The following is a 22,859-nucleotide window of genomic DNA, read 5'->3' as shown; positions in this document are numbered from 1 at the left end:
ACGGCTGTTGGGACTGTGGCCAGTTGGAAGGTGGCTGACTACGCCAAGAAGGTGGCTGCTGGGCCTGTAATGGTTGTACGGGTGGGATTCCTCTCACACGATCTCTACAGTCCCTCTTGATATGTCCGATATGGCCACAGTGGTAGCATGGTCCTCTAGGCCTTTGTTGATTTGCTGCACGACCATCCTGATATCCCTGGTTTCCCTGGTACTGAGGTGTTGTTGTACAATTATCCTGGTACTCCTGGTACTGAGGGGCTGGTGGGTACAATTGGCGCGGTGGCTGCATTGGTACTTGAGGTGAGGCGCTATACAAAACACCAATTCGATCATCCTCCTTTTCTTCTGGGGTAGCTACCATCGTCTTCTTCACGGAAGATTGTTTCTTCTGGAAAGCTTTGGCTATTGTGAGGGCTTCTGTGTACCCTAATGAGGTCATCCAGGGACACCCTTCTTGGACCGCAGCCCGTAGCTTGGGAGTAAGTCCATCCATAAATGCTGCTGCTAGCAGATTGGCTTGTAATTTATTGCTGGTGGAGAACCCCATATCTCTAAACATTTGGAGTAGTCTAGTATGATATTTCTCGACTGATTCAGTAGCTTCTTGGGTGACATCCTTTAGTGATTCAGTCTGCTCTGTGAGTCTATCCTGGGCCCATAGTTGTATTTGTTCTAGGAAGTCTTCTCCAGATTTATAGTCTGTGGTGTCAACTATCCTAGCATCATTGAGGGATTTCTCAACAAGGGGCCAAAATGAGTCTCCCGCTTTTAACATGGTGAGATTTTAAATCAGCCCATGTTGCGGAGTAGTTCTGCTGAATCTGACGTAACATTCTATAAAAGGGCATGGGCTTGTCTTCCGGATCGGGGAGTTGCTGTAAGAGGGTGGAGCTTTGTTGGGGCGTGAATTTGATGTACCTAACTGCTCCTTCCGGAACGTCTTCACTCCACGGTTGGGAGACGGGAGGAGCATTTCCGTGTTCTGCTTTTACAATAGGAAAAGAGCGGACCGTGTCTGAGGTAGCACCGGCGGCTTGAAAAAGCAGTGGCCTGACAGAGTCATTGGCAACAAGCAGAATACTTTCAAGATTGAGGGGTGATTCTCTGATCGTTCTGAGTACTGCTTGGACTATATGTTGGATACATTCTTTTATGGGATACCCGAAAAGACCACCAGAAATGGGAGGGAACGCTATAGTGCGTCTGGGCATGGCCGCACTATTGAGGCTGGAAGCATAGATTAGGGATGTATGGACAACGGCTTGGAGAAGTTGTTTGGCTCTTTCTGGAGCATAGTCCCTATACACTGGCCCTGCTGCATGGATGATTAAATTACAGGGTAAATCTCCGGGCCCGGTGGCAGCTATACCCCCGACTGATACCTCTCCATGTTTCTGAATATAAATATTAGAGTCACGCTGTATGGCCTCACCCCCTTTCTCACAAATTAATTTAGCAAGGCCCCCATTATGTTGGAGCCTCCCATTTGCTGGATTAACTATCGCGCCAACCGACAAGCTAGTAATGTCTGCCTGCATCACTTTTACAATAATTTGACGGGTTGGGCCGCTAAATATACGTTCAAACAGTGATTCGGGTTCATCATAGGTAACAAAAGAGTCAGAATATGGTAGTGCCTGATAAGCTGGGGTCCCGGCGGAGGTTGCATCTTCCTCAGCAGGGGCCCCATTATCCATCTGAACCAGACAATCTTGCGGTATACTGGGATACATTTTAACAGGGTCGGCTGGTTTGGCTTTGGGATTAAAATACTGGCCAGTGGGCGTGACTAAGGGGCACACAAGAGCCTCACCAGTTTTAATATCGGGGGACATGGACGGTCGGGCGGCCCCACAATAATAACAATTTTCCCGTGTTTTGGGATTTTGACACTGGCAAACAGAACATACCCAATATGGGACCGGTACAGGGGCTGAGGGAGAGGGTCTACCGGTCGTCTGCGGGTATGGGGGTGGATCTCCCTGTAACATTTGGTCTTTTTCTGCCACTACCGAACCAGGGGTCACATTTTCTGGTTTCACATAACAATAACATTTCTTATTTCTCTCTCCACACTCTACTTCTTCATAACCTTCTTTCTGAAGATCTATAGCAACACTCAGAAATTTCTCTGCATTTTCCCACAGGCCTTCATCTTTCAGTTTCCCCTTACACATTTGCATATTTGTTCTTAACAACTTCGGTTGCAATCTTCCCGTAGGGGGTAAATCTAACAGTTTGAATAACAATTTACATTTCTTCGTGTATTTTTTGCCCTCTCTTTCTGCCACAAGAGTTACGGAATCTTTGGTGCCAGGGGGCACCGTTTGTGAATAACCTCGAGAACATTGTCTATCTTCTAAAACAACCTCGTATGAACCTGCGCCACTACCAGGCGGTACCGGGATTCTTGAGTCTCAGTGATAAATTGACCTAGACGGAAAGGTGCGCAGACACTCCCCGGACCGTCACCTGTATGGACGGTCCTATTATTATCTAACAATAGATATCACTAGACTCTTCCCCTTGTTTCTATTTTCTACATTTGATTCCGTAACCCCTATGACTACAAGCATACATATAAACCACACATCTGGCAGTCACAAGACCTTGCAAACTATATAAATCCTTGGCGGGAACCACCGGACTCTATGGTCTTGTATAGATTAACAATACTGTTACCGTCAACCAAGAGATCGCCAACCTGAACAGACTGACAGGAGTTCGGTGAAAATATATTCTGAATATATCTTACCTTGTCCTTAGAGGTTGATCAGGCCTCAATCAGTCCGGCCAGGGGACGGTCGTCCGTGGATAGAGACGGGTCCAGGATTGTTCCGGTGTCCCTTCACAAGGATCCTGCCGACTACGCCAAATGTTGAGGTTCCCTTCTCATGTCAGGGTCTCTGCTCAGATGTGGATTGCCAAATTAGTATAACACAAGCCTGGGTGCACCCCGGATCCCAATAAATGACACAGAGTCATGTATCAGTTCCCTCAGGCTCCGTAGTTCAGACTGACGTGCCGAGTATATGTATTACAGAATATATATAGCAGACAATAAGTTTCAGTTTCGATTCTCTGTAAACCATAAGTTTCAGTTTCGATTCTCTGTAAACCATAAGTTTCAGTTTCGATTCTCTGTAGACCAGCTGAATTCACAGGAAACCGAGAGTTAGCAAAAAAGGCTCCTGGTTGAGTTTCGATTCACCTCAGAGAGAGAGAGAGACTTATTAGCTTATATAAAAACATACTGCGTTATTTCCAAGCCTTGCAGTTAAAGCAGATTCAATATGGCGGAATGCATACAAAATGGACGAATAGTTTCTTATAATACTTTATTACCTTCACAATAGGACGGGCTTATAAGGGTGTGAGCAGGTCAGAAGTCCGTGTCCTACCTTCAGATGGGCAGAGCCTATTCCCTCATGTCATGTGCTGACATTGAGAGACCAGGGGAAAATAAATAATCAGTGAGTAAAATGTCAGTGTTTCCCCAGGCATTCCTTTATATAAGCATGTCCTGCCAGGTACAAACGTGCTGAATGTGAGAAACTGGAGGTGATCGAGGAACAAATTAATGAGGGTGTGAGGGATCAAACCCCCCTATTTATTATGGTGGGGTGAGGGGAAGTTACTGCACTGGTTCCTCTGCATTACCCACTTCTCACCGTATGAAATAGGAAAGTGAGGCTGTGTCAGTATGGAGCAGAACTGCTGGACCTGAGAGAGTATCGGGAGCATTTATCAAAGTCTCACTCATGTACAGTATCTGCTTTTTATTCATACTATGGAACAGTACAGTATGTTACTATGTTACACGATGAGGACTTTACTGGTCTTTTGGCTGCTAATCTCCGACTCTTTATACTTTTCTAGATGGTTCTGTTGTGACACAATCCTGAGCCATTAAAGTTTTGCAGTGTTTGAAATTAAGTGCCTGTTTGCGGATGGACCATGTGTGTTTTTTGGTGCCCCTGTCTTCTCCGACTCCTTTGGAGTTAATGATTTAGGTATGAAAGAGCTGATACTAAATGCTGTATATTTGTCCAAAAAAAAACTGATCATTCCAATTTTGTTTTATATACAGGCACATTCTAAAACCCAACACATATGGATTAACCTCCAGAGGACCACTGCCCACTGCCAGCACCTCCCAGAGGACCACTGCCCACTGCCAGCACCTCCCAGAGGACCACTGCCCACTGTCAGCACCTCCCAGAGGACCACTGCCCACTGCCAGCACCTCCCAGAGGACCACTGCCCACTGCCAGCACCTCCCAGAGGACCACTGCCCACTGCCAGCACCTCCCAGAGGACCACTGCCCACTGCCAGCACCTCCCAGAGGACCACTGCCCACTGCCAGCACCTCCCAGAGGACCGCTGCCCACTGCCAGCACCTCCCAGAGCAGCGCTGCCCACTGCCAGCACCTCCAGAGCAGTGCTGCCCACTCCCAGCACCTCCCAGAGTGGCACTGCCCACTGCCAGCACCTCCAGAGGACCACTGCCCACTGCCAACACCTCCCAGAGCAGCACTGCCCACTGCCCGCACCTCCAGAGCAGCGCTGCCCACTGCCCGCACCTCCAGAGCACCACTGCCCGCACCTCCCAGAGCAGCACTGCCCACTCCCAGCATGGATCCACGCTTGATAAGTGAGTAGAGGAGATATTTTAGTGTCTTTGGAATATGCAAGGGGGGAATATCTGATTATTTGGCAGTTATGTGAGTCAAACACCCAAACTAATCTTATTTTCCTATAGAACTATCAGCAGGTAAGAAGATAATATATCTTCACCTCTGTCATGTTCTGCCAGAAGGGCTAGTAATACATTTCTTTACAAGAGGTATTATATTATACCAATATCAGAGGTGAAAGCACAAGAAGCGCCCCCACTCCCAGCTTTACATGATGGGTTTTCCTTTTCTTATTGCCAGATTTCCCAGTGATTGTATCGGAGAGGTTAGAGATTAAGTCAGAGAAAGAAGAGACAGACACAGAGGAACATCTGACCCCAATAAAGGAAGAAATAGATGCATTTCCTGTTTGTGGTAAGTACACTTACATCCTCACTTATCTGTATTCAGTCTGTTTAAAAATGGACTGAAATGGGTACAATATTTTGGTAAATAATATTAAAGCGTGCATACAATTATAAGATACCTGTCCTAATGAAAAAAATGATTTATCTAAGGTTATATTGAGGATATTATTGTTATTGAGGTTTGAACATTGGTAGCTCCAAAATGTTTTCAGCACTCGGGGGTAAATACTACTTCAGCACTCAAAGGTTTAATAACAAAGTAAAATCAATCCCTTCACCCCTCCCCCATAGGGATCAGTATAGAGTATTTCTGTATACTGATATCACAAGAAGCGCCCCCACTCCCAGCTTTACATGATGGATTTCCCTTTTCTTATTGCCAGGTTTCCAAGTGGTTGTACCGGAGAGTTTAGAGATTAAGTCAGAGAAAGAAGAGACCGACACAGAGGAACATCTGACCCCAATAAAGGAAGAAATAGATGTATTTCCTGTCTCTGGTGAGTACCTTTTCTCCTTTGTCTGCACAAAGGGGTGTTATCTTGTCACCTCCAGAGCAGCGCTGCCCACTGCCAGCACCTCCAGAGCAGCACTGCTCACTGCCAGCACCTCCAGAGCAGCGCTGCCCACTGCCAGCACCTCCAGAGCAGCGCTGCCCACTACCCGCACCTCCAGAGCAGCGCTGCCCACTGCCAGCACCTCCAGAGCAGGGCTGCCCACTGCCAGCACCTCCAGAGCAGGGCTGCCCACTGCCAGCACCTCCAGAGCAGGGCTGCCCACTGCCAGCACCTCCAGAGCAGCGCTGCCCACTGCCAGCACCTCCAGAGCAGCGCTGCCCACTGCCAGCACCTCCCAGAGCAGCGCTGCCCACTGCCAGCACCTCCAGAGCAGCGCTGCCCACTGCCAGCTTCTCCAGAGCAGCGCTGCCCACTGCCAGCTTCTCCAGAGCAGCGCTGCCCACTGCCAGCACCTCCAGAGCAGCGCTGCCCACTGCCAGCACCTCCAGAGCTGCGCTGCCCACTGCCAGCACCTCCAGAGCAGCACTGCCCACTGCCAGCACCTCCCAGAGCAGTGCTGCCCACTGTCAGCACCTCCCAGAGCAGTGCTGCCCACTGCCAGCACCTCCCAGAGCAGCGCTGCCCACTGCCAGCACCTCCAGAGCAGCACTGCCCACTGCCAGCACCTCCAGAGCAGCAGTGCCCACTGCCAGCACCTCCCAGAGCAGCGCTGCCCACTGCCAGCACCTCCCAGAGCAGCACTGCCCACTGCCAGCACCTCCAGAGTAGCACTGCCCACTGCCAGCACCTCCCAGAGCAGCGCTGCCCACTGCCAGCACTTCCCAGAGCAGCGCTGCCCACTGCCAGCACCTCCAGAGCAGCACTGCCCACTGCCAGCACCTCCAGAGCAGCACTGCCCACTGCCAGCACCTACAGAGCAGCACTGCCCACTGCCAGCACCTCCCAGAGCAGCGCTGCCCACTGCCAGCACCTCCCAGAGCAGCGCTGCCCACTGCCAGCACCTCCAGAGCAGCACTGCCCACTGCCAGCACCTCCCAGAGCAGCGCTGCCCACTGCCAGCACCTCCCAGAGCAGCACTGCCCACTGCCAGCACCTCCAGAGCAGCGCTGCCCACTGCCAGCACCTCCAGAGCAGCACTGCCCACTGCCAGCACCTCCAGAGCAGCACTGCCCACTGCCAGCACCTCCAGAGCAGCACTGCCCACTGCCAGCACCTACAGAGCAGCACTGCCCACTGCCAGCACCTCCAGAGCAGCACTGCCCACTGCCAGCACCTCCAGAGCAGCACTGCCCACTGCCGGCACCTCCCAGAGCAGCACTGCCCACTGCCGGCACCTCCCAGAGCAGCACTGCCCACTGCCGGCACCTCCCAGAGCAGCGCTGCCCACTGCCAGCAACTCCCAGAGCAGCGATGCCCACTGCCAGCACCTCCCAGAGCAGCACTGCCCACTGCCAGCACCTCCAGAGCAGCACTCCCCACTGCCAGCACCTCTAGAGCAGAATTGCTCACTGCCAGAACCTCCCAGAGCAGCGCTGCCCACTCCCAGCACCTCCCAGAGCAGTGCTGCCCACTCCCAGCACCTCCCAGAGCAGCACTGCCCACTCCCAGCATGGATCCACGCTTGTTAAGTGAGTAGAGGAGATAATTTAGTGTCTTTGGAATATGCAAGGGGGGAATATCTGATTATTTGGCAGTTATGAGAGTCAAACACCCAAACTAATCTTATTTTCCTATAGAACCATCAGCAGGTAAGAAGATAATATATCTTCACCTCTGTTATGTTCTGCCAAAAAAGCTAGTAATACATTTCTAATAAAAAAAAAATTGTCTAAGGTTACATTGGGAATATTATTGTTATTGAGGTTTGAACATAGGTAGCTCAAATGTTTCAGCACTCGGGGGTAAAAACATCTTCAGCACTCAAAGAGTTAATAAAGTAAAATCAATCACTTCACTCCTCCCCCATAGGAATCAGTATAGAGTATTTCTGTATACTGATATCACAAGAAGCGCCCCCACTCCCAGCTTTACATGATGGATTTTCCTTTTCTTATTGCCAGGTTTCCCAGTGATTGTACCGGAGAGGTTAGAGATTAAGTCGGAGAAGGAAGAACCGAACACTGAGGAACATCTGACCCCAATAAAGAGTGACATAGTTACATTTACCGTCACAGGTGAGTACTTTAACATCCTTTTGTATAGACAAAGGTTATTTAGCTGAAAGGTTAATTGCCTCTCATAGGAAGTCCCCAGGCCTGCTGGGTGTTCTGGGACATGCAGCAGAGTTAGTAGTGCAATATGGTTCTCTCTTAAAACAAGTATAAAGGTTGGGAGTGTAGAGTTAGGGGTCTCTGACAATCTGTGGATGCGATGAGGCGCATTTGGAAAAAGCAAAACAATTTCTCAAGGGCACCTTCCACTGTTTAGCCTGTGTATTCTGCCTGTCCTCTTATACCATAAATGTGAGGATAATCCAGAAGCTTCTCTCTCTAATTTCTCTATTTTCCTCCTCCTGACATCACCTCACCTCCTTTACGCTCTCTCAATTCTCCTTTTCTTCTCCATTTACCCCGCAGTTTTGCAGAGACTGGCCTTTCATTAAGCTAACGTCTCCCAACTCCACGTTGCTCTCCTCCGCTTCTCTCTTCTATAGACCCCTGGCATAGTTCTCCCCAATGAACTACAATTCTGCCATATCTTTCACTCATGCTGTACAGGCCCCACTTATTCTCTGCCACTCTCACCCAAAACAAAATTACCTTTCTTCACTAATAAACACTTGCAAATCTAACCCCCACTGCCTCTTGGTATTTAACGATCTACTCAGACCAACATCTGTTAGCTGCTTTTTGATCCTCCATTTTACCTCAGGAATTTGCCGACCTTTTCAAGGTGGTGGATTCTATTTGTGAAGACCTCTCCTCTTTATCGTCCTCATGTTCAACACCTCTTCTTCCTAAATCTCAAACCTGCCTTCCTTGACTCTTTTTCCTCTGCCATAGAGGGTGAAGTGTTGCTGTTGCCAAAATAACAATATAATCTGCAAATGCTAGGTAACTGAAATATTCATATTTGATTTTAATTCCTTTTTTCCCCCAATTGAATGTCCTAAACAATTCTTCGTGCTGCTCCGGAATGTTTGGGTAGCCCGATGTCTCCCTGTCACACTCCCTCGCTGATCCTTATTTTGCTTGTATCTTCATGTAATCTAATGGCTAATGTGGCATTCTCGTACTGCACCGACACACTTTATTCGAGCAAATACCCAGTATGTACCTGGCAGATACCTGGAATGCGCCGCTCCTCACCTCTGACAAGCCCCGTTGCGTTTGCCTTCCCAGCCTGGGTTCATGCCTGGCTGATGGGCGGCTGATCTGTTAAATGATAATGATTAGGATTTAATAGGCTGCAATGCTTCGCGTGTCTACCAGATGGCATAAATTCATGAATTGTAATGCAGTATATATATATATATATACTGTGCAGTATTGCAGCCAGCGGGAATAAAATGCTTCAATCCCTGCCTGGAAAATAACCCAATGCACTCGGGCAGAAAAAAGTCACAAACCTCAATACACCCGGGTATACCCGAATTCGTGGGACTAGCCGAGCTCGAATAAAGTGTGTCGCCAGTGTAAATGTTCTTTATAATGTCAATGTACGCTTCTTCAACGCGGTTTTCTTATTGTAATTTAAACCGCCAAGGTGTAGACTGAATCAGTTTTTCTTTTTTGTACATTGTCGTATATTCCCGACAATCAGGATTCCAAAAGTGTGGAAAGAACATTCACTGAATTCTACCATAATTAATTTGTATCACTCTCCTCTACACTCCACTAAGACAGCACTAGCAAGTGGCCAGCGACCCGTTTCAAGGGACAACGCAACGACACGTGTGTTTGTCTGAATATAGGCTTTTTATTTAGCCTCAAAGAAGGTGGAGCAAAACAGAGCGTATCTTCAGCATATAAACGGTTAACAAAAACATAAGTCGTTGAGGCGGGATTTTCCCTTTTCCCCAGCAAGGGCTAGTCAAGTCCATGATACACAGGAGCAAGAGTTCCCATATAAACAGACCTTTGGTGCAGTCTTCTCCCCCCAGAGTTTCAGCGTGGGGTCTCTCTGGCTCAGACAGGACCCCAGAGCACTGAGAGCTACAGACTTTTAAGACACTTTAATGAGCCAGGTGAGCAGGTTAATCAAATCAGCCAGTTCTCAGACTGAGATTTACCTGATCGGTGCTGTGCTCAACCTTTAAACATACATCTCCCATGCATAACTATCAGATGGCGAATCCACCCTGTCACAGACCTACTCACAGCTAAGTCTTAGGGTCAGTGCTCCGTTCTAATTCTCCTGGATCTCTGCTAGTTTCGACACTGTTGATCACTCCCTTCTCTTGAACATTATGCACTCCATTGGCCCACGTCTGTAATGGATGCTTGCCACAAACCAGACAGGACCGCAAGGCCGAGGTGGGGATTAGAAAGCACCAACCTAGAGACGCGAGATTGCATCCGGTGTGCAGGTTCGTAGTCGTGGATAGCCAGGTCAGGGTAGGAGCATGTAGGATAGTTGAAGGCAAGCCAAGGTCGAGGATTGGATAGTAGATGGAAACAAGGCAATGCAGGACAAGGTGAGGCAACAGTGAATGTGACTAGCACACGTCACAAGGGTTATGCTTGGCCAACTTCCTGGTGGAAGAGGCTGAGCCTAAATAGCAGTGACACGGGAGTGACCTGGTAATCATGAGGGAATAGATGACGATACGAAAGATCAACGACGGACACCTGGTGATGGGTTTATTTAACAGGACTTTATGGACTTTAAAGCTTATGCCATTAACTCTTGAGAAAGGCCCTGTGAGGCCGAAACGTCACGTCGGTTTATTGGCAATAAATGTGCAATATATACTCTCTCCTGTCCCGTGTCTCCAACTGTCTCTCTGTAATCTCCTCCTGAATGTCTTGCAATCTCCTCCTGAATGTCTCACCGCTACTTGAAGCTTAAAATGTCCAAAACAGATTTAATAATCTTTCCCCCTTCCGTTGCCTGCGCTATACCGACACTCTCCCCCACTTTCAATAATGCCACAATCTCCTCAATACCTCAAGCCTGCTGTGTAGGGGTCATCTTTGACTCTGATCTCTCCTTCATTCCTCATTCAGTCCCTCATTCAATCCTGCCATCTCCACCTTCGAAATATTGTCAAGATACGCCCTTTTCTCGCTTATGATGAAACTAAAATCCTAATCCACTCATTCATCATGTCCTGCCTCGATTACTGCAATCTTTTTTTAGTTGACATTCCCCTTATCCACCTATCCCAACTCTAATCCATCCAAAATGTTGCTGCTCGACTCATCTACCTCGCTCACCACCCCACTTCTTACACTCCACTATGCATATTCCTACACTGTCTTCTAGAATTAATTTATAACCCTTTTAATGACTTACAAAGGCCTCAAACACTGCCCCCTCCTGACATTTCAGCCCTCATCCACCAATATATACCTAAACTCCCCCTACTTTCTTCCCATGACATCCACCTTAGTACCTCCTCTAACTCCCGCCTGCTAGACTTCTCCCATGCTGCCCCCTCTCTCTGGAATGCCCCACCGCATACCATCAGACTCTACCCCAATTTTCAGATGTTTAAAAACTCCCTAAAAACTCACCAACCCCATAGGGATCAGCTGTGTGGCTGGTCCAATTTTCACCCTATGTAACATCCCACCCAAAAAATCTTAATGGCTTCAGCTGTCAGACTATTTTGGGAAACAAATATTGGGAAACAATATTTTGGGAAATTATATTAAAGCGTGCATACAATTATAAGATGTCCTAATGAAAAAAATGATTTTATCTAAGGTTATATTGAGGATATTATTGTTATTGAGGTTTGAACATTGGTAGCTCCAAAATGTTTTCAGCACTCGGGGGTAAATACTACTTCAGCACTCAAAGGGTTAATAACAAAGTAAAATCAATCCCTTCACCCCTCCCCCATAGGAATCAGTATAGAGTATTTCTGTATACTGATATCACAAGAAGCGCCCCCACTCCCAGCTTTACATGATGGGTTTCCCTTTTCTTATTGCCAGGTTTCCCAGTGGTTGTACCGGAGAGTTTAGAGATTAAGTCGGAGAAAGAAGAACCGAACACTGAGGAACATCTGACCCCAATAAAGAGTGAAACTGTTCCATTTCCTGTCTCTGGTGCGTACTTTTTCCCCTTTGTCTGCACAAAGGGATGTTATCTTGTTACAAGACACATGGTCACATTTAGTGAATATTCATGGTTGATTGCCTCTCATAGGAAGTCCCCAAGCCTGCTGGGTGTTCTGGGACAAGCCACATGCAGCAGGGTTAGAAGTGCAATATGGCTCTCAGACACGTATAAAGGTTGGAAATGCAGAGTTATGGGTATCTGACCATCAATAGATGCGATAAAACGCATTTTTTGAAAACAAATTCAAGGGACCCTTCCCTAACTAACCTGGTTCCCCAGCTTAACAATACCCTCTCATTTAGGGTCATTAGATACACATTAATAGCCACAGTCTTTAGACATAGCTTAACTGATAGATTGGGACAGCGTCCCAAGAGTCCCGGCAATTCTTCCGGACAGTGAAAGTCATGATGGGGGCGTCCTCCCTGTACTGCATACAGCGTAGCAGCATGCCCCCAGCCTCCAGGCTCTAGGAGAGAAAATGAAGCAGCAAACCTAGCTGCCATACATACTTGTTCCTTTATTAGGATAGCAGGTGAGGGAGAACTAGATGATTAAACTGACGAGTTTTCATCCCTCTGTAGGCAGCCTGTAGGACGATAGTTGAGGCGCGTATACGCCGATCATTTTCTCTTTCCCTTCTTCCTTTGGATAAGAGCTTTGCAGTGCTTCTGAATTATTTGAATGCTTTTCTCCCTTTTCAATACGTTTAGTCCACTCGTGAGAGAATTATTTTCCTTGCGTACATCTCGCAATTCTGCTCTCAGAGCCTCCATCTCTTCCTGGCGCTGGCTCTGTGTGCATGAACACATCCCTCATTACGTTTAGGAACTCTGCCTTCATTACGTCTAGGGCCTCTACAAATCTCGTTGCTAGGGTCCCATCAGCTTGTCTTTCCCAGGTTTCTTTCTCCTGGTCTTCCTGACTGTTGGGGATGGAGCAGCGTCTCTGCTCTTCTGGCTCATTCTTCAGTTTCTGGACCCTCTCGTGCTCCCTCTCATACTGCTCTGCGGGGACACACTGGGTACTCAGACGCTCATTCCTGACAGGACACAACTTTATGTGTTCAGACACATGACGCATTAAACACATTTTTTCCTCCATTTTTCCACTTTCAGGTGTATTCTTCACCCTGACCTCTGGGGGTGCTATTGCGTCAATACTTTTCACACACTTCCCTGTGTATGCTGTATGCAGAACTGGTAGTCATAAACAGTAGGACAGACTTTACTCAGTCTGTACTTTACTTTGGCTGGGCGGCCATTTTAAACCCCCGCATTTATTTGCAAACACACTGAGATTGGTGTTGTAGCCACAGGGTTATAATATACACCAAATAAACTTGAATTGAATATGACTGTGATATAATAAAGAGATTTTATTCCTTAAAAGACAGGTGGACACACAATGTTGGACAAATAAAAAACGGAATATATACACTTAGGGAAGGGCCAATGAAATAACCAGGTTTCAGGTTAGCAGTTCATCAGGCATCAGGTATCAGTCAGGTAGATTAACGAAGAACACTGGGCTTGTCCAGGGTTATAATAATACACACAAATAAAAATATCACTGAGTTGAATCGAATAGGCTAAGATATGATAAATTAAGTTTATTCCTTGAAAAAGGTGAACACATAAGATTATACAAATTACATAGAGAATATGGACACTTACGTTAGATGGGGCAATGAAGTAATCTGGATTAGCAATTCATTCATCAACACAGGATAAAAAATGAAGACATGATCGAAGACAATGGGCATAGAGCTTACAATCGGTTATATAGGACTTAAGCACTATACCATAGCATTGGGTGCCAGGTATTGGTTATCAATTACCTCTACCCAATTACCCTTTGCCACCTCACGTTGGAAGCAAAGGAATACCTGCCCCCAGGGGTGGGCATTCTAATCGGGCTCATTTCCCTAGCCCTCTTCCCAACAGACCGGTGTCCCCTAGTCTGCTTTGGGCAGGAAAACCTTTGTCTGTGTCAGGGTCGCCTAGACCTCCTGCCTAGCCATAGTTCTTCTTTGTCCACTGGGTGTGCTGCTGTCTTCTGGTTCCTCTGTCTGCGTGTCTGTCTTCTTGTTGCTCCTCTCTCTGTCTTATAGCTCGGCTTCCTGTTTGTTCCCTTGCCTTTGTTTCAAGACAGACTCCTATGCCTCTGTCTTTGATCCTGACCTGTTCCTGTATATTGATTCTGTTCTTAGTAAAGGCCCTTGCTGGTAATCTGGCTTGTCCCTGTTTATTTCCTGGTCTCAGTCCCTGCTCCCCGTTCTCAGCCCCTGCTCCCAGACCTGTCCCTGCTCCCCTGTCCTGTTCCAGTCTCCTCGTTGCTGACCTCTGCTTGTTACCCGACTGCACTGTCTGCCACCTGCCTCGGACCCTCTGATTGTGGCCCCTACTACGCTCTTGCTGTTCCGGCCACCGAGATCCTACCCGCCACAGGAGTCTCCCGTGACAGTCTGAAGGTGTGATGTATAACACCTACAGAACAACTCAGGTCCTGCTCTACTCCGCCCCAGCATATACAATCAAGGTGGGGGAGCCTTTGACCAGGGGGCCTGTTGTAGACCTACAGTCGCCCCCTGAACATAAACATACTGCAGAGCCGGTATCCTTCCCGGGCTTTTATGCCAGACACCAAATATAGTACATTTCCACAATTATATTTATATTATAATCCGTTCGGCTGGGCCGAGCGGGCTACAAATTGCCAGATCCTCATGACGGAGGGGATTCTACACAGTGGCCAATTTTCAGCTCGCTGGGACCCACCGAACCGGAGTTACAGAAATACACTTTAAATGCACATTTACAGAAATTACATTTCTCTGCCATTGATGTCAATGGCAGAAACCCAAACTAAACAATTTACCTGACCGTCCTGTTCCTCAGAGATGGTTGATATTTGCCATGCAGTCATGCCGGAACGAGGATTACGTGGTGGCCAAATCCCAGCTCTCTATTCCGCACAGAACCGGAGTTATGGACTTCAGTTTTTTTCAGTTTTTAACTTAGCCGTTTACCTTGCGGCTTCTACCGCCATAAGAATCAATAGGGCCTCCGCTACTATTGGAGTCAATGGGCAACTCATACTTTTCACAGTTAACCATACTCCGTTTGGTTGAGGGGAGAGGGCTGGAAATTGCCATGCAGTCATGCCGGAACAGTGATTATATTCTGGCCAAATCCCAGCTCTCTGGTCCCCACGGAACCAGAGTTATGAGGTTTCAGTTTACACAGTTTCATACTTGGATTTTAAAAGCCACGCGGCTTCCCTCCGCCATTGCGGTCAACGGTTGGACTCATGGCCGGCGCAACCCTTTCTCGTCGCCATTAATTGTCGGACCTGATTGGGGTCGAGTGAGGGGCTAGGGGCAAAAAGAATTTTATTTCGGAATGCCCTAGAACAAAAGTTTCCCATGCTAATTGGTGGTGAACTTGACCGAAGCTATGTTCGCACGCTAATTGTGTGATAAAAGCTCCTCATTGACATTGTATCCGCTTCTGCGGTTTTGCGGTCTGGCTGGCTGCCAGCTCGTTCCTGGAGGTCGGCTTCGAGGAATCCCATTGAAATACATTACTCCAGTCACTTTCAATGGGGAAGCTCCGCTTCTCCTATCGGGCGTCACTTGCAGGTCTTCTATGATATCGGGCCCAAACCACTGAAATTTCCATTAACTTGCATGGGGCTTCTATGGACAGGCTGCAAAATTGAGCCTGAAAAGGCAGGAAAGGGGTCAAAGGGCCATAAACCTGCAAATGCAAATGTAGTCATACACAGTAGAACAAACTGGACACCTAACAAGCTCCTATTGAACCCCCAAAATAACCACAACATATATATAAGCATATGTGTGTCACAGAGGAGTGCTACTGAGCATGGCAATATATATTTAAAACCAGAGACAGAACATAAAACACAGACAGGGCTCAGTTTTAGCACATCCAGTGAAACTCATACACAGTACAGTGCCTAAATATATATGTATAAATATCTGTTAAGTAAAATGGTCTTTTAGTTTGACATTTTTGGCTTACTGTAGGCATAAAATACATTGAACTTACAATATTTTATATACATAAAAATATTCCGTTCGGTTGGGCCGAGTGGGCTAAAACTTGCCATGCCCTCATGCCGGAGGGGACTCTCCATGGTGGCCAAGTTTCAGCTCGCTGTGACCCACCGAACCGGAGATACAATAATGGATTTTAAAACCGCAAGTTGTACAGATTGCATTTCTCCGCCATTGGAGTCAATGGCAGAAACACAATTTTAAACAGTTAACCATACTCCGTTCGGTTGATCAGGGAGGACTGGAAATTGCCATGCAATCATGCCGGAGCGGTGATTGCATGGTGGGCAGATCCCAGCCCTCTAGTCCTTACCGAACCGGAGATAATGGTTTTAACACTGTCGCACTTCGCGTTTTAAAAGTTAGCGGCTCTTCACGGCATTGTGGTCAATGGCGGCGACCCTCGTGGCGGCTGCGAACCTTTCTCGTGGCCATTGCCCGTCGGACCCGGTTGGGGTCGAGTAAGGGAGTTCCTATGAGCTAGGGGCAAAAAGAATTGGACCGCTAGCTGCCCCAGAACCAAAGTTACAATTTTATTATGTTTGAACTTGACCGTGACCAAGTTCCCATAGTAATTTATGGATCAAAGCTCTTTCTTTGAGGTTGTAAATATTTTCGGATACTGCGGTTTGGCCGGTAGCAAACTCAGTTCCTGGAGAGCGGACTCAAGGTATTTCCCATTGAAATGCATTACGCCGTTTATTTCAATGGGGAAGCGCCGCTCCTCCTCTCGGGCACCATCTGCTGGTCTTTCTTGATATAGGGCCAAAGACCTTGAAATCTCCATAGACTTTCATGGAGCTTCCATGGCGACCTATGGGACAGGGCTGCAAATGGGGATTAAAAAGGCGGGAAGGGGAACAAAGGGCCATAAACATGCAAACACAATTAACCCTTTCCCTCCCGACCTGATCCCAGTGTATGTGCTTGGTGCATACACTGTAGGGGTAAAATCACATGTAATCAGTGACATACATTTTGTATTGAGGTAGGGGCATAAAAACACTTAACATGCTATGGAGCTCCAATGGCGACCTATGGGACAGGGCTGCAAATGGGAAGTAAAAAGGCGGGAAGGGGAACAAAGTGCCATAAACATACAAACACTGTTAACCCTTTCCCTCCCGACCTGATCCCAGTGTATGTGCTTGGTGCCTACACTGTAGGGGTAGAAACACATGTAACCAGTGAAATACATACAACCAAAAGGGGGAACACATATTGTACTGAGGCATGGGAATAAAAACACATATAAGCATTATTACAGTTAACCCTTCGCCTCCCACATGATGGTAAGGGTGGCCAGCTGGGGTGTAACCCCTTTACTACCGGGCCAGCCCCCCTCCCTCGTCACAAGGGTCGACCCACATTCTCCACCATAAGTGACAAACGCCACCCTTGCGTAGCGCTGACATCTGTCTGGGCTCTTACCGACACAGTCTTCTAGGGTTTATTTAGAAAAAACACAAGAATAAGAGGTAGCAGTATAGTGCGTAACTCCAGGCTTCTGTCTGTTTTATTTCATCCCAATAAGGGACTGCAGATTCAATAGATACATGTTGGAGGCACTCAGCCATTAACCTCCAGCGGTTTACTCATATCAGTGTCTTAACTCTATGCCCAAGACATACTTGAAAACGAGAGGTATCTCTCAATGCATTACTTCCTGGTAAAATGTTTTATAAATAAATAAGTGACACTAAACATTTCAAACACCGTCACTTTAAGAAACAAAAGAAACCATAAAAGTAACACCTATCTCTCTCTTTTTTTAGGGATCTAACTATACAGTAGTATCAGCCTCTCTAACGGTTGCCGAGCCAACTAACCTGGTACCCCAGCTTAAACAATACCCTCTCATTTAGGGTCACTAGATACACAATAATATCCAGTCTTTAGGCATAGCTTAATTGATAGATGGGGACAGCGTCCCAAGAGTACAGGCAATTCTTCCAGACAATGAAAGTCATGATGGGGGCGTCCTCCCCGAACTGGATACAGGGGAGCAGCGTGCCCCCAGCCTCCAGGCTCTAGGAGAGAGAATGAAGCAGCACGGCTTGCTGCCATATATACCTGTTTCTGTAATTGGGAGAGCAGGTGCGGGAGAACTAGACCCATTGTAAACTGTGGCCTGGTCTTTCCATCCACCTGCCTGAGTAAATGTGAAGCTGTGGCATGGATCCTTTTGCACTATTCCTGCACTTTCTGACCTAAATCAGGCGGAAAGCTGCCTAATATCCTGGGACTAAGTCACAGTATTTATCACGTTTTTCACTTTATTAAGTTAAGATTATTTAGCACATTTATTGTCATCACCTCCTCCTTGGAGCGCCTTTTTCGTTTTCTATCACATGACCACCAGCAGGTAAGAAGATAATATATCTTCAGCCATAAGTCATTTTCTGCCAGAAGGGCTAGTAATACATTTCTTTACAAGAGGTATTATATTATACCAATATCAGGAGGTGAAATCACAAGAAGCGCCCCCACTCCCAGCTTTACATGATGGATTTTCCTTTTCTTGTTGCCAGGTTTCCCAGTGGTTTATTTATTTATAAAATATTTTACCAGGAAGTAATACATTGATAGTTACCTCTCGTTTTCACGTATGTCCTGGGCACAGAGTAAAACAAATAATACATGGTTACAAGTACAGTTACATAAATGAACAGGGTATACATTATATACAAGACATTGCGTGCACAGTTAAAGAAAATATATATTATGAGCGTATGAAACAGTTACAGACCAGGTTAAAATGCGAGACAGCCTTAGATTTGAAAGAACTTAAACTGGTGGTGGATGTGAGAGTCTCTGGTAGGTTGTTCCAGTTTTGGGGTGCACGGAAGGAGAAGGAGGAACGTCCGGATACTTTGTTGAGCCTTGGGACCATGAATAGTCTTTTCGAGTCTGATCTCAGGTGATAAGTGCTGCAAGTGGTAGGGGTGAGGAGCTTGTTCAGGTAGCTGGGTAGCTTGCCCATGAAGAATTTAAAGGCGAGACAGGAAAGGTGAACTTTGCGCCTAGACTCTAGTGTTGGCCAATCTAGTTCTTTGAGCATTTCGCAGTGATGTGTATTGTAGTTGCATTGGAGAACAAAACAAGAAATTGAATTGTAGAGGGTGTCAAGTTTGCTAAGGTGGGTTTGAGGAGCCGAGCCATATACTATGTCTCCATAGTCAATAATTGGCATTAGCATCTACTGTGCGATACGCTTTCTGACCAGGAGACTTAGGGAGGATTTGTTCCTGTAAAGTACCCCTAGTTTGGCATAGGTCTTGGTTGTCAGGGTATCAATGTGCATCCCGAATGTTAAGTGGGAGCCAAACCATAAGCCCAGGTATTTAAAACTATTGACAGGTGTTAGGGTGGTTCTAATCAGGAGCTCAGTCACTGGAAGCTTTACAAATTTAGTCTTGGTCCCAAATACCATTGTTACAGTCTTGTCAGTGTTTAAAAACAGTTTGTTTTGGGAAATCCAGTTTTCGAGTCTCAAAAAGTCAGACTGAAGCGTGTTGAAGGTCAGAGAGGCTATGGCTGTGTTCATATAGGATTGTGTCATTTGCATACATGTGTATTGAGGCTTCCTTACAAGCTGTGGGAAGATCATTAATGAACTCTGAGAAGAGTAGGGGCCCCAGAACAGAGCCTTGCGGGACACCCCAGGTTGATATCCAAGGGGTTGGAGTTAGAGCCTGAGATGGACACATGTTCGGATCTTCCTGATAGGTAGGACTGAAACCAGTTTAAAGCATGTTTCCCTATTCCAGAGCTCTGGAGTTTGTTAAGCAGGATAGCATGATCAACTGTGTCAAAAGCCTTTGCAAAATCTAGGAATACTGCACAAGTGAGTTGTCCCCGTTCCATTCCACACTGGATTTCATTGCAAACTTTTAGCAGGGTAGATACTGTGGAGTGTTTGGGACGAAACCAAGATTGGATTTGGCTAGGGAAATTTGTCTTGGTATAGAGATCATTTAATTGGGAGTGGACACATTTTTCCATGACTTTGGATAGAAGTGAGATTGGCCTGTAGTTTGAGACAGTGTTTTTGTCCCCACTTTTGAAGATTAGGACAACTCTGGCAGTGTTCCAGGTCTTAGGGATATGGCCTGCAGACAGGATAGAGTTGACTATGGACGCAATTGGTTTGGCAATGGCTGGGGCACCAAGTCGTAGGAACCTAGATTGTAGTAAGTCGGGTCCACATTGGCTGCTTAGTTTTAGTTTGAGGAGCGCTTGTATAATCTCCTCTTCAGATACTGGGCCAAATTGAAAATTGTGGGCAGTGTTGGGAGGGGGTGGGACTGTAGGGGTACTCCCAGGATGAGATTCAGGTTTGTGGTTTGGGCTGCGTTTCGCTAATAAGTTAGTGGCACACCCCACAAAGTAATCATTGAATGCATTTGCAATGTCAGTGGGGTTTGTCAGAGTAATATCCCCCTTAGTGATATTACTTGGTTGTTGATGGTTAGGAGGCTGGAATATATTGTTGATAACCTTCCAGAAGTTACCTGAGTTTGATATATTCTGGTGGAGATTGTCAGAGTAATATTGTGCTTTTGCATGCCTTGTTTGCCTTGTGCACATGTTCCGCAGGCATCTGTAGTGATTGAGATCCTTGGTAGTGCCAGTTACTTTGTAGCTTTTCCACAAGGCATCCCTGAACTGGTAGAGTGCTATAAGGTCAGGTGTAACCCATGGAAGGTGGGCCCCCCGTACCCTTATTTTGCGTAGTGGAGCATGGGTATCGCAGAGTTTTAAGAACTGTGATTGGAAATAGTCGAGCGCAGAATCAGGGCCGGGGCATTAAATCGATTTCTGTGCCATGGGCAGTTGGTAAGGTCATCCAGAAACTGTTGTGGGTTAAAGTTTTTAAATGTTCTAGTGAGGAGAATTTTAGGGCTTGATAGGGGCGGTTTAATTTTCCTTACACAGTACACTATTGAATGGTCACTGAAAATATCAGGAAGGATGCCAGAGGATTGGATTCTGCTGGGGTTTGAGGAGTGGTTGTCCTGGAGATTAAAGAATAAGGCGGCCCATTGTGGGAAGCATTGGATCTTTGGGACATGGTTTGTGGCGATATGTTAAGGGTTTGTTACAACCGATAGTTAAACATTTACCATCCTTTTTGAGAGACCTACAGATCTGTTATGTGCTAAAAAGCTGTTAAATGGCATAAGAACTATAGATGAGTTACGATGGACGTTATGTCGTTATACTTCATTGATCATGACCAGGGTATTAAGGCTACTCCATTTTTCCTTCAGTCCTCCTCATTATCTATTTCACTTCGCACTTTTCTTTTAGATTCCATCACATTTTTATTGACTCACAATTATTTTTTATTTGAGTCACAGTTTTACTTGCAGACACGGGGTACGGCTATGGGTACCTCCTTTGCCCCGTCGTGTGCTAATCTTTTTACGGGTCTCTGGGAATCCACATTAATTTTTGGGGTTTTTAATCTTTTTCTGCATCATATTATTTTTTACAGATTTTCTGTCAGGGGCTACAGAACAGGGATACAGAGGAGGCTTACATGAATGCCAAACTCTGTACTCATCCTGAGTTACTGTCTTATGGTTTGAATGGTTCTAGGCAGGGGGTTTAAATCAAGGAGAGACCAGGGCACTCCCGAAGGGTCCAATCCGCTGTTTATTACACGGCATAGATCAAATCCGCTCAATCCAGAAACATTAGGAAGTACTCACCTTGGAGGAAGACCTTAAAGAGTCAATTGAGAGGCGCATGCGCGACGGATCAGGGAATGGCGGCTTAGTTTGAAGGCTCCGCCAGTTCCCGGCGCAATTAAATAAATAAATACAATAAACACCCGGCCAAACACAGCACAAAGTACACCCCAAGAAGCGCAGGAGTGGCGGCGATGCCAATAACGAGAGCGAACACAAAGAGCACAAAAAGAAAATCAATAGACCTGAAATCTTACTTCTGGCATACAGACCAGGCGAAACACAGAGAAGAGACAGCTATGTCGGCGGCCGGAAGCTCCGATACGGACTCCACGCAAGGTCGGGGAGACCCAGAAGAAGAAGCAGAAATGCAGCCAGTCCTGCGGAAGGACATGTCGAAATTTCTGAGGGACATAAAGGACTTTTTCCGCAGCGAAATGGATGGGCTGCGCAAAGACATCCAGGGTATAGGGGAACGCACACACGAACTAGAGCAAAAGATGGATATCTCTATGGAATGTCATCAGCACACGGGACAAGAACTTGCACAAATAAAGCAAAGACTGTTGGATTTGGAATATAAACAGGAAGATGGAGAAAATAGGGACAGAAGAAACAACTTAAGGCTGAGAGGCATACCTGAGGAGGTCCTGGACGTTGAGGACTTCGTGGGGAGGTGGATGGGGTCCCTGCTGCCAGATAAGTCCCCTTCAGAACTCCAGCTGGACAGATGTCATCGTGCCTTGGGGGCAAAGCCTCTCCCAAACAACCCCCCGCGGGACGTGATCCTGCAAATACACTATTTTAAAATAAAAGATGAGTTATGCAGAATCACAAGAGTGTCCCCTACACTCCAATTCGATGGCGTGAGACTGTCGGTATTTCAGGACATCTCCCCCACTACACTAAATAAAAGACGTTCCCTTCAACCCCTGACGAAAGTTCTGCGGGATAAGTGAATAAGATACAGATGGGTCTTCACGTTTGGGCTTCTCGTGATTAAGGACGGCAAGGCTCATAATCTGCGGCATCTGGAGGAAGGTGCAGAGTTCCTGAAAAGCCTAGGAGTGAAGGAAACGCTCCCTCCGCAAACGGAGAAGCGCCCGACAACAGATACAACCTGGACAAGAGTGAACAGGGCGGCCGAGAACAGGAAGGACAGAAATAAAAATAAATCCTGAGGTCTGTGTTGAGAAGTTGTGAATCTTCATTAATATCCCCTTGTTGAACTCCCAGCGCCCCTGGCACATTGGGTGGCAAGTTACCCCTTGCGATGCCACAGGTACTGGGC

The 22,859-nt window shown here is 46.7% G+C and overlaps 1 protein-coding gene across 1 annotated transcript in view; it reads left to right on the top strand.

Moving 5' to 3' along the window:
- LOC142484861 (uncharacterized) overlaps window positions 1-22,859 on the top strand; it is a 61,031-nt gene that overhangs the window by 8,916 nt on the left and 29,256 nt on the right. Inside the window, exons 2-6 of the mRNA XM_075584092.1 lie at window positions 4,091-4,655; window positions 4,939-5,052; window positions 5,429-5,542; window positions 7,621-7,734; window positions 11,665-11,778. Coding sequence (XP_075440207.1) covers window positions 4,637-4,655; window positions 4,939-5,052; window positions 5,429-5,542; window positions 7,621-7,734; window positions 11,665-11,778 — 475 coding nt within the window. The 5' untranslated portion in view covers window positions 4,091-4,636. The remainder of the gene's footprint in view (window positions 1-4,090; window positions 4,656-4,938; window positions 5,053-5,428; window positions 5,543-7,620; window positions 7,735-11,664; window positions 11,779-22,859) is intronic.

The sequence above is a fragment of the Ascaphus truei genome, unplaced genomic scaffold (assembly GCF_040206685.1).
Source record: "Ascaphus truei isolate aAscTru1 unplaced genomic scaffold, aAscTru1.hap1 HAP1_SCAFFOLD_446, whole genome shotgun sequence".
Taxonomy (NCBI): domain Eukaryota; kingdom Metazoa; phylum Chordata; class Amphibia; order Anura; family Ascaphidae; genus Ascaphus; species Ascaphus truei.
This window is presented reverse-complemented; position numbering and strand designations above follow the sequence as displayed.